This window comes from Festucalex cinctus, chromosome 8 (genome assembly GCF_051991245.1).
Source record: "Festucalex cinctus isolate MCC-2025b chromosome 8, RoL_Fcin_1.0, whole genome shotgun sequence".
NCBI classification, from domain to species: Eukaryota; Metazoa; Chordata; class Actinopteri; order Syngnathiformes; family Syngnathidae; genus Festucalex; species Festucalex cinctus.
In genome coordinates this window covers 20,442,843-20,461,807 of record NC_135418.1, presented here as the reverse complement: position 1 = coordinate 20,461,807, position 18,965 = coordinate 20,442,843, and the positions used below count along the sequence as shown (strand labels likewise).

At 42.2% G+C, this 18,965-nt stretch overlaps 3 protein-coding genes across 5 annotated transcripts; 2 read left to right on the top strand and 1 right to left on the bottom strand.

The window, feature by feature from the left end:
- Nucleotides 1–10: 10 nt before the first annotated feature.
- Nucleotides 11–1,285, bottom strand: ppil1 (peptidylprolyl isomerase (cyclophilin)-like 1). Its single transcript, XM_077528418.1, has 4 exons — nt 1,096–1,285; nt 740–894; nt 540–608; nt 11–264 (listed from the first exon to the last, which is right to left on the bottom strand). Exons 1-4 carry the CDS (start codon nt 1,149–1,151, stop codon nt 44–46), a joined length of 501 nt encoding a protein of 166 aa, XP_077384544.1. The 5' UTR covers nt 1,152–1,285; the 3' UTR covers nt 11–43.
- Nucleotides 1,286–1,716: 431 nt separating this feature from the next.
- On the top strand, nt 1,717–7,205 carry eno1b (enolase 1b, (alpha)). The gene is made up of 12 exons (XM_077528416.1): nt 1,717–2,003; nt 2,150–2,243; nt 2,323–2,418; nt 2,645–2,703; nt 2,794–2,863; nt 3,375–3,508; nt 3,807–4,029; nt 4,107–4,304; nt 5,601–5,802; nt 5,881–5,989; nt 6,060–6,118; nt 6,966–7,205. Exons 2-12 carry the CDS (start codon nt 2,159–2,161, stop codon nt 7,033–7,035), a joined length of 1,305 nt encoding a protein of 434 aa, XP_077384542.1. The 5' UTR covers nt 1,717–2,003; nt 2,150–2,158; the 3' UTR covers nt 7,036–7,205.
- Nucleotides 7,206–7,516: 311 nt separating this feature from the next.
- rereb (arginine-glutamic acid dipeptide (RE) repeats b) lies at nt 7,517–18,113 on the top strand. Of its 3 annotated transcripts, XM_077528415.1 has the most exons (18): nt 7,538–8,072; nt 8,910–8,958; nt 9,675–9,799; nt 9,953–10,052; nt 10,135–10,233; nt 10,385–10,465; nt 10,568–10,721; nt 10,806–10,892; nt 10,972–11,165; nt 11,268–11,414; nt 12,107–12,217; nt 12,319–12,801; nt 13,048–13,436; nt 14,040–14,238; nt 14,867–15,563; nt 16,612–16,752; nt 16,953–17,127; nt 17,194–18,113. In XM_077528415.1, the coding sequence occupies exons 1-18, from the start codon at nt 8,047–8,049 to the stop codon at nt 17,225–17,227; spliced, it is 3,291 nt and encodes a 1,096-aa protein (XP_077384541.1). In that variant the 5' UTR covers nt 7,538–8,046; the 3' UTR covers nt 17,228–18,113. The 3 variants fall into 3 exon arrangements, with proteins under 3 accessions (XP_077384540.1, XP_077384539.1, XP_077384541.1); XM_077528414.1 differs by having other exon boundaries at nt 7,517–8,072; nt 11,271–11,414; nt 12,319–13,436; XM_077528413.1 differs by having other exon boundaries at nt 7,534–8,072; nt 12,319–13,436.
- Nucleotides 18,114–18,965: the final 852 nt, after the last annotated feature.

The window sequence follows — 18,965 nt, the reverse complement described above, 5'->3', positions numbered from 1 at the left end:
AAATACTGAATTCTCTAAAAAATATATTTATTAAAAAAAGAAATTAGTCGGACACAGAAGCTGAGATTATCTTCACATCATCAACAGGTCGATCTTGCCCTTTGGTTTCCACCATCCCAATCCGGTTCAGCACTCCTATCCCCTGGTGCACTCTTCCAAAAATGCTGTGCTTTCCATCCAACCACTGAGTGGGTCTGAGCGTGAGGAAAAACTGACTTCCATTCGAATCTGGTCCTGCATTGGCCATAGCTATTATACCAGCACCTAACAAAAAAAAACGACATACATAAATAATAGCGACGCGGTAAACACTGCAGGGCTGGGCAAAATTCACATTTGAATTGAGAATGACCCCACCCCTACATTCCAAATCAATTCTTGAATTTGAATTGAGGTGACAAAAATGAAGTATAATTACAATCAAAACCACTTAACCACATTTAGAGCCATCAACACATTACACCTTTTGAAAATTAGGCACAGTGACATAATTTCGAATTATTTCTTTATCCTTAATTTCTTATGGAAGCACTATTTACCAGTGAATTTAAGCTCTGGGTGGAGCTCATCTTCAAACTGTTTCCCATATATTGAGGCACCACCGCGACCTGTAAAATTTATATCAATACAATTATGAGTAAACTTATGAAGAAACTTAAATAGTCAATGTTTCACAACCTGAGCATTTGCCAAAATTGCCAGATGCCAGATATATATTGCAAGGCAGAGATGAACCAACCTGTGCCAGTCGGGTCACCACCCTGCACCATGAAGTTCTGTATTATCCTGTGAAACTTTGTGTTATTGTAGTATCCTCTTCTAGCCAGCTCAGCAAAGTTTTTGCAGGTCCTGGGTGCATGTCTCCAGTAGAGTTCCAACACTATTGTCCCCATCCTGCAGTGCAATGTAATTTCAGCATATATGAGTTACATTAACGTTTATGCGAGGCTTCTAAGGGGTGAAAAAATATATCGCTACAAATAAAGTACTTAAAACGTAAAGCGTGTGGATAGAATGCAGTATTTATACAGAACACATCGGCACAGAATAGTGAAAGCTAACATGTTAGCGTAAAACGTTTGAGTAAAAGCATACGTTGTTTCCAGTGAAACGGTGGGAGGTTCCCATGTGTCCGGAGGTATCCCTGACATTATATTGTCCAATTTATTAAAAATAACACAATTTCAACCAAACTCAAATTGAACAACGTCGCACGTTCATTCAAATGGTTTGTAAGTGTTTCCGCTTCCGTGTTTTGCGTCATTTCCGCCGCATGTCGACAAGTGTGAGTTACCGTCGCCTATTGGACAATATGATTTAGAGCAAAATCAACTGTGGAATATTATTTGGAGCAGTATAAAAACTTTGCCTTTAAATAAAAATATAGAGTTTTTAATCGACACTCAGATGGTAAGTAATTTAACATTTATTTGGTTTGGTATAGTTAACACTGGCGCCGGACTGCAATGTAACAAAGAAACGAGGTATTGATGATGAAAATGAAAATGGTAAGAATGTGATTTCATTGGGTACACTTTTGAAATCATTAAATATTTCTTATTGTAGACCAAACATTTTAGAAAAGAAAAACAACGCAGTAGCACATCATTTAACGTGTTGTACCCAATTTGACCTCCACGTGGCAGCAGTGCACATTTACAACTTCGTGTAGTAAATAAAACCGAAACGAGCACACACGCGCACACATACGCACGCACACAGATACAAACACATCTTGAGAATACTACTTGAAACAGAAACTCTTGTTTTAACTTAATACTTAACATTTACTCCACAAAAACACTGTTTTTTTTAAACTATAGGACTATACGGTCCACCTTTGCTCAGACAGGTCCACTGCACTTGTGCACTTGAACTGTCATGTGACTAATCAGATGAGACATGTACAGTAATCCAATTAGGAGTGGAGCAGCGTGCTAAGCTTGAAGCCAGGTCAAGGTATTTTTGCGTGGAAGCTTCACGTAGGAAAGAGTAAATAAGAGGTGAGTCTGACATAATTTTCCAAGGAAATAAATAGAATTGTATGGAGCTACGTTATTGTGCTTCTGCTTGGTGCATTACGTAGTGTGTATGTCTTGTCAAGAGATGTCTAGATATATCTTATTCATCTTTCTCCACTATGTCAAAGTGCTCCATCATGTCCATTCTCAAAATTCATGCCCGAGAGATCTTTGACTCCCGTGGGAACCCCACAGTAGAGGTTGACCTCTACACTGCTAAAGGTAAGGGGAGTAAAACTATGTGTGACTTTTGTTGAAGTGTACGTCTTCATAATTCTTGTCTGTGGCATTAATTTCTTAGGCTTGTTCAGGGCAGCTGTACCAAGCGGTGCATCCACTGGAATCTATGAAGCATTGGAGCTGCGAGATAACGACAAGTCACGCTACCTTGGCAAAGGTTTGTGCTTTCTAGTACTATTACAGACAAAAATAAAAAAATGTAAATGACGCCAAGAGGTTTTCTGAAACAAGTATCACAGAGGAAACTGACCTTCATGCACGTGTTGTCTTTCAGCAGAGGTCAAAATAACAGCACAGTAGCCTATAATGCAGTCATATGACAATGAGCATTATTATTTGTCTATATTATTTGATCAGATTTGATATGCACTTTCTTAACACAGGTGTCTCACAGGCAGTCGACCACATAAACTCATCAATTGCGCCTGCGCTTGTTGACCAAGTAAGAAATTCGTCCTTCATGCATTGAATTTGGTTGTTAAAACTTTTCATTGTCACCATATTGACGTGTACTTTATTCACTCCTTTTAAGGATGTATCTGTGGTCGAGCAAGACAAAATCGACCAGCTGATGATCGATATGGATGGCACAGAGAACAAATGTAGGCGGCAATCGCTACTGTCGTTTGTTCCTCAACTTTTATTTTTAAAAATGGCATTTTAGTCTTCGTTTAATATGGTCTTAAACACCCATGAAGTTGGGATGGATACGGTAGATACGTAGATACATAGGTAGATACATACATGTAGCAAGCTAGATAGCTAGCTAGCTACATATATGTATAGATAGATAGATAGATACGTAGCTAGCTAGCTTAGATACGTAGCTGGCTAGCTTAGATAGATACGTAGCTAGCTAGCTTAGATAGATACGTAGCTAGCTAGCTTAGATAGATACGTAGCTAGCTAGCTTAGATAGATACGAAGCTAGCTAGCATAGATAGATACGTAGCTAGCTAGCTTTAAAAAAAGATACAAAGCTAGCTAGCATAGATAGATAGATAGATAGATAGATATTTCAATTTACATGTGTGTAATATTTTCTCATTTACTGTCACAATTAACGATTTTTTTTCCCCCTCGCACTTATTGTTTGTTCTTTATGTCCAACAGCTAAATTCGGTGCCAACGCCATTTTGGGTGTGTCGCTGGCTGTTTGCAAGGCAGGTGCAGCGGAGAAAGGAGTCCCTCTATATCGTCACATCGCTGACCTTGCAGGAAACCCCAAGGTCATCTTGCCTGTGCCGGTGAGACTTTATGCTGAACATTTGCTTACACAGTATTTACTAAAAAGTGGCTCACGATGCAGTGATAGACGCTGTGCCCCAAGTGTGTGTCTTCCATTTGAAGAAGCCAACAGTGCAGTGATGTTCTTCATCTTGCTGGTATAGATAGATGAATAAATACAGAATAAGTCTGGGACCAAAAAGAGTGAAATTACTTTCTGCGGCACACCGGATGACCACTAAATGAGTAAATATGGTGTATTTTTATTTATCTATATATTTATTGCTCTACATAGCTCTTGTTCCTCACTGCCATCAGGCCTTCAATGTGATCAATGGCGGCTCCCATGCAGGCAACAAGCTTGCCATGCAGGAGTTCATGATCCTGCCGGTTGGCGCTAGCACCTTCAGGGACGCCATGCGCATCGGAGCCGAGGTCTACCACAACCTCAAAAACGTCATCAAGAAGAAATATGGCCAGGATGCCACCAATGTGGGTGACGAAGGTGGCTTTGCTCCAAACATCCTGGAGAACCAGGAAGGTAACTCTGCTGAACTAATGTTACATCATATCCTGTCCTTTCGCTTGATATTTGAATGCAATGTTTTGACACCGCAGCACTGGAGTTGATAAAGGAGGCCATCGCCAAAGCAGGATACACAGAGGAGGTTGTGATTGGCATGGATGTGGCAGCCTCGGAATTCTACCGGGAGGGAAAATACGACCTGGACTTCAAGTCTCCCGACGATCCGTCTCGCTACATCACTCCTGAAGAGCTGGCTGACCTCTACAAGAGCTTTGTGAAGGATTATCCAGGTCACCTCCTCTTAACATTCTGTTTGTTTACACGCTACTCAACAGCACATGAGTTTTTTTTTTGGAGTAGCAATGAATATGAGGTGGGTATTTGTCTTAAAAGAGTTGATTTCTATGTTAGAAAGCAGTGGTGCTGTTGCTCATCAAGGATAATCGCTAGGCTGATGATGACTCAGCAAAATCGAATCATATTAGTGATTGTAGAAGCAATTTGTTGAAATGACTCAATAATATCGTCAAAGGGGAAGTAAAAAATAAATAAAGTGGTCTTTGCAGTTTCACTGGTCTAAATACGGCATTCTAGTTAAAGGGATACTTCACTTATTTAGCCCATTATAGCAATAAAAAGTTAATATTTTGTCTGTAATTAATTTGATACTTTCATTATTTTTCACGTACAATTAGTACCTTTAAAAACACATTTTTGCAACTTGCTGTCACCTGAAAATGACATCACAAGGGCTCAGTTAACCAATCACAGCTCACCTGTTTTCTAGGTTTGGTCATGTGACATTCACAAGCTGAGCTGTGATTGGTTATCTGAGCCCTTGTGATGTCATTTTCAGTCGACAGCAAGTTGCAAAAATGTGTTTTTAAAGGTACTAATTGTACATGAAAAAGAATGAAAATATCACATTATAGGCAAAATATTCATGTTTGACTGCTAAAAATGGCTAAATAAGTAAAGTATCACTCTAATATTGTGTTAGTGGAATAAGGAGTTAAGAAGCAAAATCCAGCCGGTTTTTTTTCCATTTCAGAGGGCGGCCAATTTGCCACTTGCTGCGACTGGAGATGACATCAATGTTGATCAGGGCTCAGGTAACAACCAATCACAGCTCAGCTTCAGAAAACAGGTGAGCTGTGATTGGTCATTGCCTGAGCAACACTGATGTCATCTTCAGTTGACAGCAAGTGGCAAAATGGCCGCCCCCAGAGATGGATAAAAATGGCTGGATTTTGCTTCATAACTCAAACAAATGTAAGATTAATCAGAATGTCATGTTTAGACTAGTGAGGCCACATACAGTATAACATATTATTGTCATATTCAACTTTAATTATTTTTCCCTATCAAAAACATTTTTGGGGATTTTTTTATTTTCAATTGTGGCTCTTGAACACAAATGTTTGTCCACCTCTGGTTTAAAACCACAAGACTCAATTAAACTGCTATTAATATCCTTGCAAAATGGTATTAAATTAACAGGTAAACTTAATACGCAATACCACAAATTCGATTCCTTCAAATAAATAATAATAATTAAAAAACAAAAAACGTTTTGCACTTCCCAGTGGTGTCCATCGAGGACCCGTTTGACCAAGACGACTGGGCCGCGTGGACCGACTTCACCGCCAGCACCGACCTCCAGGTCGTCGGAGACGATCTCACCGTGACCAACCCGACTCGCATCTGCAAGGCCGTGGAGGAGAAGGCCTGCAACTGTCTGCTGCTTAAAGTCAACCAGATTGGAACCGTGACGGAATCGATGCAAGCGTAAGTTGACGTCGGTTTATGTCCCAATCTAATTCTCTCATCTTAGGCGAGGAAACGATCTCTTCCTGGTCTTTCAAGGTGCAAGATGGCCCAGGAGAGCGGCTGGGGAGTGATGGTGAGCCATCGCTCTGGAGAGACCGAGGACACCTTCATTGCTGATTTGGTGGTCGGCCTGTGCACTGGACAGGTAGACGCAACAGGAACAAAGAAAAGCCAAGATAAAGTCAACACGACACACCTTTTGTATTCACTTTCAGATCAAGACGGGGGCACCTTGTCGCTCGGAGCGTTTGGCCAAATATAATCAGATTCTCAGGTGAGTCTCAGACATATATATCCTAAAAATAAAAAAAAAAAAATCTGCAAGATATTAACAATATGAAAGAGCTAAATATTAATACTCACTTTATTTCTATAAATCTCTACAGGTGTTTATATTTTCAAATGATCACTTGTACAACACTCCTAGTAAATCACAATGTCCCATCGCTGTAAGATATTTTTAGAACAGACATTAAGTACCTTAATCGAAAAAAGGCATAGCTATGAAAATAATTCTAACATGTTTGATTGTATTTCATGTTTTAAATCTTAATGTTTTATGTATTTAAGTCAGTGATTCTTTCGTGTACCACTAGAGAGAGCCCACATACCACAAGTGGTACTCGCACCATACAGAATCACATATTTAGAACATTTGGGCATACAGTAATTGAGAAGAGAGTATGAATTATGTTGGACATACAACTTTTTGCCGTTTTTAATTTAGCTTAATAAAAGCTAAAACAAGTTAAGACACTTTTTTTTGTGTCATTTGCAGATGAAAAATACCCATACGAACAAATAGAAAAGATTTGTGAATAATTTAGGGTTTAACTGCATATTAATTTGATTTAATAAATGTTTTGCATGTATTGTATCTAATCCCTTAAGGGGAAATCCAATGTTTTCTCTGCTGTATATCTTTGCTGAGCACCACTCGGAGAGAGGAAGGCATGTTATATAATGCCTCATCCATTCATGCGTTACACAACAAAGAACGAAATGGCATGCATGCCGATATGAGAGCGATATCTCAGCTGAATGGTGTTTTGCATGCCTGAGTTTTGCTCAAGGACACAAATAATATGTGTGTGAAACTAACTTCAAATGTTGTGTCGCAGAATTGAAGAGGAACTGGGAGACGAAGCTTGTTTTGCAGGGAAAAACTTCAGACAGCCATTGGCAGAATAAATCTATGCCCAAAAAAAAAAAAAACATCCGAAAACCATGGTTAACCAAAAATGAATCGCTTTTTTTTCTTAATGAAGCAAATTAAGATTAAGCTTTATTTGCAGTTATTATAAACTAGTTACAATAACTGCCGCTCTTGGAGATGTAATCAATAAAAAATTAAATCACAAGATATCTTGTGTGTGTGTTTTTTTATTCTGTTTATTGTGCTCACTTAATTTTCATGTGGCACACGTCGGCTAAGTTACATTAATGAAATATTTCAACAATAAATTGATGCATTCTTATGGCTGGTCTGGTAACTAAATTATAGCGGGTAAGTTTTCATTCCAAATATAACATCCCTAGATAATCACAATGTCCCGTCACTGGTGAGCTATTTTTAGAACAGTCCGTGAGGGCTACATGTTGACCTGCAGTAGACATTCAATTTGTCGACATTACAGTAGTATTGTGCTATGTAGAGTCAAAGGTTGTAGTGCACATATGCACAGAACTTTTTTTTGTTGTTGTTGCTTTCTTTAAATGATTTCTGCATTTAACATAATGAATGATAATGCTAACTTTTAATGGAAGTAATGCTAAAAATAAAAAATGTTCGTAACCATTAAGCTGTCATAGTGTACAAAATAAGATTCTGTAGATGGATGTCCTATAAATAACGACTGCATTTGCAGAGGCGTCACTGGAAAGCAATGGCCTGCCGCCTGCATCACATTTTCGCTTTCCATTGATATGAAATCCACTCATAAGCGAGCGACCTGGCATGCACACGCTCAGTTTGTGTACACTAGACAAGTTTGAAGGCTGCGCTGTGTGGCTGCTGAGGTCATTGCACTTTGAGAGAAGAAAAAAAAGCTCCCTCGCTACAGCGCCTCCATTTTGAATAGCCATGGAATAGGGGATTGGCATAGTTAGTGTGTATGTGTGAGTGCATGTGTGTGTGTGCGCGCGGCTGTCGCCCCGCTGAGCTGCGTAGTGTCAACAAGCCACAGCCAAACACCCGTCGACATGGACGACCTATTCAACCCGCGGAGGTAAATAACTTGCGTTTTTCCTCCTTTTGCATTTTTTTTGCCTTGTTGTGGACTGGATTCGCTTCGTGTTTTGCGGTCGCTAACGTCCACTTTGCGCGGAGCGGTCGGCGTGTCAGCAGTCACGAAGTTGTGGCTAACGAGCTAGCCAAAATAACAGCCACAGCGCTAATGTCACGGTGCCTAGCAGCTAGCCAGCCGTTTTTTGATGCTACAAAGCGATACAAATGGCGACATAGAGCAGTTAGCTCACGTCAGTCGCGTTGGGTGGCGTAGTGTGTTGTTTGCGGAGACGTTTGGCGACTCGGCTGTTAAAAACGCCATTTGCGGTTGGTGTGTATTTACATACGCGAGTCGCTTCGTACACACATTTACATATGACATGTTAAATGCACGCTAACATCGATGAGCACTATCGAACGCCCGCTGGGCTTGAGGTGAGGGCCGAAGCGTTTGGAAGCACACAGCAAGCTACTGTTCTGACCTGTAATGGTGACTACAGTTGTAGTGCGAGAATTAACAGCCCGTGTGCTCGCGTGATTGATTGACAGGCCTTCGCGGCCGCTGGCGTCGGGTTTCGCCTGGCCTAATGTCAGCAAACGTCAGCGGGGCGCGGCTCCCATTGGCTGACAGCTGCGTGTGGGCGGGGCGCCGTCTTTTAACGAGATCACTGAACAGATGAAGCGGAGATAATCAGCTGAGAGCAGCGATAACACGCTTAATTCCTGTGGTTTCTCCTTGTTCTTCTGAACTGATGTGACGCTGTGATGATAGTTGATTTGTCGATGCAAATGTACTGATTGACATTAACTTTTTTAAATATTAATTTTACATGTCTAGGAGCTTGAACAGCACTCAAGGAGAGATACGAGTGGGACCAAGTCATCAGGTAAATTATTACTGTATTAGAAATAAGTCCCTATACAGTGGTGTTTCGAAATACAGTACATCTTTTCCCATTTAAATGAATGTAAATGCTATTATTCTGTTTAAAAAAAAAAAAAAACATAAAAAAATTATGTAATGTGTAGGAAACAAGCACTCCATAATATTGTCTTTTATGAAAACATAGAATAACAATACAATTAATTAGAATATAAAATAATTAAACACTTTATGCATTCTGATTTAATGTTTCAATTCAATTTATTCTACTGCTCCTTCTGGTGTGCCCGATTTGGCCACCTATTGACCCATTTGACAGGTGGCTGTAGCAATGTCGTCGGAATGGAGGCGTCGTCCAGCACATGTGTTTGATGCCAAAAAATTCAAAAAAAATGTTGCCGTTCCACACTTCCCGACTGGTTCCTCATGCACATTAAGCATGTGAGGACTGTTAAATGTACACATTCGGAGCACAACTTATTATTATTATTATTATTATTATTATTAGTTTACACATAGACAATGAAGTACAGTGTTTTAGTTAAAGTAAATACCGTTATTGACACATACTGTGCAAATCTAGACTCTAGTACATGTAATTAATATTTTTCTACAAACCTTACCCTTTTTGACTATTTGTATTTTGTACTTGACAATTCATAATGAAGTCTGGAAGCAGATATCTACTAAATTCTCTCTTTTGTTGCTGACGCGTTGTAGGCAAAGCTTCCTGAGCTGCAGCCTCGGCCTGTACCAGCTTCCCATTCTCAGACGGAGAATGAGGAGCTTATGTGGACACCAGGCGTCAATGACTGTGACCTTCTCATGTACTTGAGAGCTGCCAGGTCAGTGCCACTGACACTATTGATTACAATTAGCTTACTTTAGTGAACCTGAGCAGTCCCGAAGCCCATGCTGGAGTTCTTACTAGTAAATGAAATCTATTAGCATTTGGGTTAAAAATGACTCCAGCATCTGTATTCTATTTGTTTTCCAAGGAGCATGGCGGCGTTTGCGGGTATGTGTGATGGAGGATCCACAGAGGACGGATGTTTAGCTGCTTCTCGTGATGACACAACACTCAACGCTCTGAACATGGTAGAGAACTCAACTTGTGTCCATCATTATCATCATGTACTACATAAAGATGACTCACCTTTGCACTGCATGACCCTCCCAGTTGCATGCAAGTCATTACGATGCTGCAAAAGCTCTCCAGCGTCTAGTGAAGAAACCTCTGCCAAGGCTTATTGAGAAGTGCTGGTCTGAGGATGATGTGGTGGGTTGCAGCTCATTACTACCAATTATTTACAGAGACCTACTGCAAAAACATTTTTAAAGCAGCAATGGATAAGTAGCAGAGAATATTAAAAAAACAAATTCTATTCATAATTTCATTCATATACTGCTTGACTTTTGTCATGTTTCAGAAACGCTTCATAAAAGGCCTCAGACAGTATGGAAAGAATTTTTTCCGCATTCGAAAAGACTTTTTGCCAAGCAAAAAGACTGTAAGTGAAAACTCTACAAAGTCTAATGCAAGTTTAGTTTGGCTGATAATTTAGCAACTATACTAAAAAAAAACAAAAAAAAACTGGCATTTGACTCACCAGGGAGAGCTGATCACGTTCTATTACCACTGGAAAAAAACTCCCGAGGCTGCAGGAACGCGAGCTTATCGACAACAACGCAGGCAGCCGTCATCTCGAAAGGCAAAGACTCGCTCGGCTGCAGCTCCCGTCAGCGCCCCGTCTCGAAATTATTCTGGTGAGTATGTGTGTGTGCGACACTTCTCTTTCTCCATTCATGCAAAAGTTGGAGTTTGCCTCATGCGTAACTTTTCTTCTGCAGTGGATGCAAGTTCAGCCAGTGAGGACGAACTTGACAGTGAAGATAGTGAACAGGAGGTGAAGAGCTGCAGCCACTGCGGCACCACACGTGCGTATGACTCATGTTCAGGCAGAGCGCAGTGTTTGTTTACATTTGTAGCTTTTAAGGCTGCGTTTTCCTCAAACAGGTTCGAAGGATTGGCACCAGGGAGGAAGATACAACCCTTTGCTCTGTACAACCTGCCGCACGTATGAAAACAAGCACGGCTGTCTGCCGGCGGCACAGAAGTCATCAGGCACGTCATTCATGTTTAAACCTGTGAAAGGGGAAGAGGAGGGGAACAGTAAACACGGCATGAGGACACGGCGAAGCAGAGCGCCTGTGAGCAAGACACTCTGTCAACATTGATAAACATTTACATGCAGGTGATAGTCGCTCATTTCCAATGTAATCTGAGAGATTTTTTTTTTCTTGCACATACAGCAGTTGTCATCTTTAAGAAGCGGCCACAGGAGACTCACTGGCTCTCCTACTAGTGAGGATCAACAGTCCACGAACCAGAATTCCCAGACTGGGACTAGAGCGTCTACCGTAGAGAGTAAGAATGAGTCCACGAAGAAGAATAACAAGGTAAACCGCACATTCTTGCACTGAAACAATCCAAGTTAAGCATGTCACTGAAATGTATAAACGGTGGCTTTGAGATGTGATTTTAATGTGTTCATTGACCACGCTTGTAACTCAAAACACTTATATCTCAAATTAGTTTTCCAAATTGAAATGAATGGGAGTGACATATATGTGTTCCAGCCTTTCTTAAAATCATATAATGTTTGGTACAGTATTTCCTGGGGAGCAGTCTAAAACTAACAAACCCAGTACAAAAACTAATTCAATCTAACTGAATTAAAATAAAAACTAACTATAATGAAACATCCAAAATTATTAGACCTTCACCTTGTCCTCTTTTTTTTAATTTTTTTTTATGATAGTTATTTTACTAATGCCTTTCTGATAAAGAAATGGTAGTTTTGAATCACAAGTCTCACGACGACTGTAAGATGCTAACATAGGTAGCAAGGTTAGCATGTTTCCCAAGTGTACAGTGCCGAGTTTCATCATCACCAAATAAGGTTTTTTTTTTTTTGTCTCATCAGTCAAACTCGCTCATGGAAGATGAGAACAAAACTCTGTTCATTATTCAACAGCAGGTGGCTTTTGTTTAGCTGCATTACAGGCATATCTTAGTAACGTTCAGAAAATAATCTGATTCTGATTTGAACAGCCTTAACAACTGATGGAATATTGAATTTGCTCTACAGAAGGTGAAAGAAGAGGCAGCCACACCAAAGACAATGAAACGGGTCAGGGAGAGTCCTCCGCAGGAGCCTAACGAGCCTGAAAAAGTCAAACCCAAAAGGTCAAAGACTCAGGTGAGAAACGAGCAGCAATTAAGTAGAAACCCCGAACCCTTGTTGTTGTCGCTGCTGGCTATGTGTCAATGTCAAACATCATTTTTTTTCGCCACCCCTAGGAGCCGCAAGATTCCCGTTCCGAGGTGGAGGCCGAGGTTGAAGAGGAGAGCTCCTCAGAGAGCCGCAGCGCTCAGGACGACGGCAGCAGCGACACCAAAGACATCGATCAGGACAACCGCAGCTCCTCCCCCAGCATTCCCAGCCCTCAGCAGGGCAACGAGAGCGACTCGGACTCTTCCGCCCAACCGAGCGCCGTCCCCCCGGAGCCCGCGGCCCCGCCGGCCGTCCAGCCTGACGCGGCGGTCCTGCCGGTCCCTCCCTCTCAGGGCCCAGCTGTCGTTTCACCGCAAAGCACTCCCGCTGCTGGCTCGCCTCCTAGCCCCGCCCCTCCATCTCCGGAGCCGCCTCGGCCAGCTGCTGCGGAGCCCGCTGCCAATTTGGGGCCGAGCGGCCGCCCGCCGCCCGTCCCGCATTCTCTCTGTGGCGCACCGCCGCCTCCGCCCACAGTGGGGCAGGAGCCTCCTCTCTCGTCTGCATTTCAGGTGCCACCTGCCCTCAGCTCGATGTCCTCCCAGATGCCACCCACCCAGAGACCCCCACCCTTCTTTAGGGAGTCACAGCTGCCCCAGCCTCCTCTTTCCGCCCCCCAAATCAAGCCGCCTCCCACCACCCCAATTCAACCTTCCCACAAATCGATACCACACCAGCCTGCTCCGCCCTTCCCGCAGATGCCCGCCAACCTTCCTCCTCCACCTGCTCTAAAACCTCTCAACTCTCTGCCCAATCAGCATCCACCGGGCGCGCTCCCTCCACCTCTTCAGCTCATGCCCCAGCCTTTGGCCGCGCAGACGCTTTCCGGCCAGCTTCCAGTGATTTCTCAGGCGCACGCTCACCCTGGAAAGAGTACAAGTTCCCCTCATCCATCTGCCGCGTCCTCGCAGCCTCCCCCCTCTGCCGCGTCGGCCCCCGCCGGGCCCGTCCCCAGCCTGCAGCCGTCCTTCCCTCCTCTTGGGCTGAGACCGTCGCCGAGCGCCACGGTGGGAGCACCTCCGATTCAGATCAAAGAGGAGCCGCTGGATGAGATGGAAGAGGCGGAGAGCCCACCGTCACCACCTCGCAGCCCTTCGCCGGAGCCCACCGTCATCAACATGGCGAGCCACGCCAGCCAGTCTGCACGGTGTGTCTATAGTTTGTTCACAGCCCGTAAAATGTGGCAAAAATGTATGTTGGACCAAAAGAAGAACCGCCAATGCTAATTAATAGGAATGTAACACTATCCAAACGTCACAATACGATATTATCATGATATTGTCGGGAGGTTGGCGATACAAAAAAGGTCACAATATTGTAAAAAAAAAACGAGCTCAAACTAAAAAAAGTCCACACACTGTGCTTTTGTATATTACAGCAATGCATATCTCTAATAACCTTTAATATTGAGGAACTTACTTGCTAATGCAAGCACACATTGAGTTCCTCCACATATTGACTCGATTCACAAGCACGTTAGGTGCCCCTTCATCTGACCATTAGCGTGGATTTTAAACAAAAGGGCCAAAACATGCCTTGTGAAAATTAAACTGCACTAAACCATGAACCACCAGAGGGTGCTAGAACTGCACAAATAGAAATCAACCTGACTTATTTAACAGTTGTGCTGCTTTTAATATCCTGACATGACGCCGATGATATATTGTGGCAGTTTTAATATCGCAATCTCACAATATTGACGTCATCGTTACATCCCTACTAATAAATGCGCTTCTGATGTAAATTTCAGGTTCATCAAGCACCTGGATCGCGGCTACAACTCCTGCGCTCGGACAGACCTGTTCTTCACGCCGCTCTCCTCCTCCAAGCTGGCCAAGAAAAGGGAGGAGGCCCTCGAGAAGTCTCGGAGAGAGGCAGAACTCAGCGCTCGGCAAGAGCGTGAACGGGAGAAGGATCGCGAGCGAGAAAGGGAGTTAGACAGAAACGCTGTAAGTGAAATGGTGCATTAATTCTTAAGTTGCTTTTGTTATCTTCTGTCACGAGGTGTGAAAAGTAACTCAGTACAAATACTTCCATTCTATGCTAAAGTAGTTTTTTTTTAGTTATATATAGTTGAGGTATTTATTTTTCTTTACATACATTTGAAAATAGAAATTGATACGTTTTACTCCCTATTAAATAGTGGGGGGAAGAGCTTTTTACAACATGGCCTCGTTGATCTCTTATACTCCGCTGCCATCTGCTGGCCGTTTTTGTAATAACTACCATTGCTTCAGGCATTCTCTTCAGTTCAGAGGCTGCATCAAAGCCTGTATGCTCTAGCATGAAAAAAAAAAAAAGACATATAAATATGTCTTTGGGACACTTAAAACATTTACAATACAACATATTTATACGTTTTTGGGAGCAAATGACTTAAGGGACCAAAAAATCGTGAATTTAATTGCTTTATATTTTTTTATTAATAGGCTGATTAACCAGTTTTCAGAATTTTATTCTGGCAAATATCGGCATCGGCCTCAAAAGTTAGCAAAGCACAATGTCAGCAAAGCATTTTACCACCTATGTCTAACACACAAAACTTGAAATATTTATCTATCTAATGTTTGTTGACAGCGAGCATCCAGCTCCTCCCACGACAGTCGCATGAGCGAGGCCCAGGCGGCCGCTCACGGGCGGCCTGTGTACGAGCCGCCGCCCACCACCGTCGCCGCCGTGCCCCCGTACATCGGCCCCGACACGCCGGCCCTGCGCACCCTGAGCGAGTACGCCCGGCCCCACGTCATGTCCCCCACCAACCGCAACCACCCGTTCTACGTGTCACTCAGTCCCGGCGACCCCATGCTGGCCTACCACATGCCCGGCCTGTACAGCGCCGAGCCCGGCCTGAGAGAGCGCGAGCTGAGGAACCTCCGAGAGCGGGAGCTCCGCGAGCGGATGAAGCCGGGCTTCGAGGTCAAGCCCCCCGACCTGGAAACCTTGCACCCGTCAGCCAACCCCATGGAGCACTACGTCAGGCACGGCGTCCTGGCTCTGCCGCACATCCCCGGGCCCCCTCACCACTTTGCGCCCTTTCACCCGGGGCTCAACCATCTGGAGCGGGAGCGGATGGTGCTGGCCGGGACCCAGCTGCGCCCGGAGCTGAGCTACGCCGAGCGCCTCACCGCCGAGCGGCTGCATGCGGAGAGGATGGCCTCGGTGGCGCCGGATCCCGCTGCCAGGCTGCAGATGCTCAACGTGACGCCGCATCATCACCAACACTCGCACATCCACTCGCACCTCCACCTGCACCAACAGGACCCCCTCGGGCAAGGTGAGTGCTTTCACCCAGTTGCTGTCACTATCGCATATTTTTTAGAATCGATTAATTTATTGGTTGTTCAATCGACTAATCGGATTTGTTTTAATTTTTCAGTAAAGTGTATTACAAATAGAGCTGTCAAACGATTACATTTTTTTAATCAGATTAATCACATCGTAGAGTTTTGATTAATCACTTCATTAAAAAAGGTTTTTATCAACATTTTTTGTCCACCAAATTTTACGTTATGAGGACGTCATCAATATTTTTTTTGATCCACTGCACGCTCTCATCCTCCTCTTTTTCTAATCAGTTAATTACTTACTTTTAATAGTTTAAAATGGAGAAAAAAATACCCTAATATGATGACATAAACAACTATTCTGAATGTCATACACAAACATTTGTGAAATGCTTTGTACATACAAGATTAATGTGATATTTTTTGTGATTGATTAATTAATTAGTTAACACTTTAATTTTGACAGCACTAATTACAAAAGCATTTTTCCCCATTTACTGTTTATGAACCAGTGATTGGTGTTTATTTTGTACAGGGTGACACAAAAGAAAATGGGAACTTTTTAACAATCCAATAAAACCAAGGGTGATGGAAGAAAATATTTTATTCATAGTAATTGAAACCTATGTATTTTTTTTCCGTTTGTTTTAAATTACGTCCTGTAGATGACATTCTCCTGTACGAATCCATTGAAATTTGCTGTTGAGATTCCAACATCTCAGCTAGGATAGGTTTATTTAAATACTATGAATAAAATAGTTTTCTTCCATTACTCTTGGTTTTATTGGATTGTTAAATGACCTCAAATGTACTTCCGGCTGGTAGAAGCTTCGATCTAATCCACCTCATTCATTTGTACTTTATTGAAGGAAATGGGTGGGTCGGGGAGCCTAAACCTTTTGTAAAATGTTTTTGGCAGTTTTTGACACAGATTTTAGTTCAGGTCATCGGTGGTCAATTCCCGTGTGCCTTTTGTTGACAAACATGAAAAGCTCCAAAAACTCGATGCATCAAGCATTTTTATGTTCATTCCTACAGGCTCAAGCCCTCATCCTCTGGTGGACCCACTGGCAAACGGACCACGTCTGGCCCGCTTCCCCTTCCCCGGGGGCCCGATCCCCAACCCTTTGCTGGCTGATCTTCCACATGACCACGAGATGCTGCGCCACCCTTTGTTTGGTATGTCTTTTGGGTCCTAAACCTGTTAGCCTCCTGTTGTATTGTTAGCGCATTTCATTTTGCCTCCATTGTTTCAAAGGTGGATTTAATTAACAATTGAGTGCACACAGTCATCAGAATGATTAATTCATCATTTTTCATTGCCATCTTTGCCCTTAGACTCCTCATTGTGGCTCACAATGTATGTGCTCTCTCCGTAGGGGCTGCATATCCCAGAGAGCTCCAGGGTCCGATTCCTCATATGTCGGCCGCGCACCAGCTCCAGGCCATGCACGTTCAGTCAGCAGAGCTGCAGAGGATGGCCATGGAGCAGCAGTGGCTGCACGGACATCACCTGCATGGAGGCCCACTGCCCAGCCAGGAAGATTATTACAGGTGAGGACTTTAAATCCCAGGAAATATCTTGTTGATTTTCAGTCATTGTTTTTTTTTTTTGCACAGCCGTTTGAAGAAAGAAGGTGACAAGCCATCGTGAGATCCACGTGTGGCGCATTCGTCTAAAAGCCTGTACTTAACACCCACTAGAATACTGTAAGAGATTTGTGTCTTTGTTTTCATATATTTTACAACATATTCGTGTATCAAACTGCTCATTCCTTATTCAGCACTTCACAGGCCTGCTTAAAGTCTGGCTAAAGTTTTCACAAGACTTTTTACTCCTTTTACAAACGATCTCACACGTGCACGTGGGATTTCGAAAGTGGCGGACTTTCACCAACTTACTGTTTAACAGTCTCATATGCAACACAACTTTGCTAAAACACAGCCCGTAGAAGATTTGGAAACAGACTTTGGTGTGACCTTAAAATATACTATTGTGTATAAATGATTCCTTGTACAGAATTGCATCAAAACCAGTGTTTGAATGAGTGTTAACGACCGAGCATGACTCAAATTAGAGTAGCAAGTGGCAACGTCTTGTTTAGACTTTAAACAAATAGTAGAGGTTGGTTTTACTCTAATTATGCTAAATATTTGTCTAAATCCTAAAGTTTTATATATCAAGATATCTTTTCACAGTATGACCTAAGCTTTATTCACTCCTTTTTGAGCCTGTAAATATTAAATGTTCACAATATTCTATATGAATGAGTAACATTAGTTGTAGGTGTAACCCTTGTTTAAGCCGGAAATCTTAAGCTGTAACACTATATAATACTATAATTGATATAATTATTAATTGGAATGGGATCTGTGCCCACAAGTTTTTTGTGGATTAATGCATTTACATCTATTTGATACAAATAAGAGAATTGGAGGCAAACTAAATATTGACAAAATTGAAATTTCATATTTATGTGTATCCAATAAAGTGTGATAATTGAATATTTATTTCAATAAATATTCTGCAGTGACACTTATGTTCTGAAGTGGTTTGTGTATGTGCGACAAAACAACACATTTTGTCTAAATGAAGCTACTCAACTCACAGATCTTGTGTACGAAAATGGCAGTAAAGCAATACATTTTGCCTAATTTAAGCTCCTCACCTCACTTTTACATAGATACCAAGATACCACAACATTGTGTCAAATAACTAATTTTATCAAAATGAAGCACTTCCACTTAAATATAGTACCTTGCCTTCAAGACAAAACAACCAGTTAATTTCTTTGGCCAGAACTCAATAATTGCAAATAGGTGAGTGTGAATGTGTTAAAGAGGAAGTCATTTTTGAAAATAATAAGTTACATGTGACCTCACTATTCTAAACATGACATTCTGATTAATATTAAATGTGTGCCGTATGAGTTATGCAGCAAAATCCAGCCGTTATTCTCCATCTCAGGGAGTGGCCATATTGCCACTTTATGTCATGTTCATTGTTCAATTTTTCAATCAATGACATTGTTGCTCAGGCAACAACCAATCACAGCTCACCTGTTTTTTTTTTTTTTTTAAGCTGAGCTGTGATTGGCTGTTGAGACCTGAGCAACATTGCTGTCATTTTCATTCGACAATGTGGCAAAATGGCCGCCTTGTGATACGGATATAAACTGATATTAACCAAAATACTATAGTTAGACTAGTGGGGCTGCATGGAATATATTGTCAAGAATTTTTCGGGGGGGGTTACTTTCTCTTTAAGTACAGCATATGTACCTTTCATCTCAAGGTAAGTGATGGCAAGACACTCATTAAATTTCCTTTTATTTTTTCAAAAATATATGAGTACTTAACCAATCTTTCACACTTCCACCCTTCGGTCCATC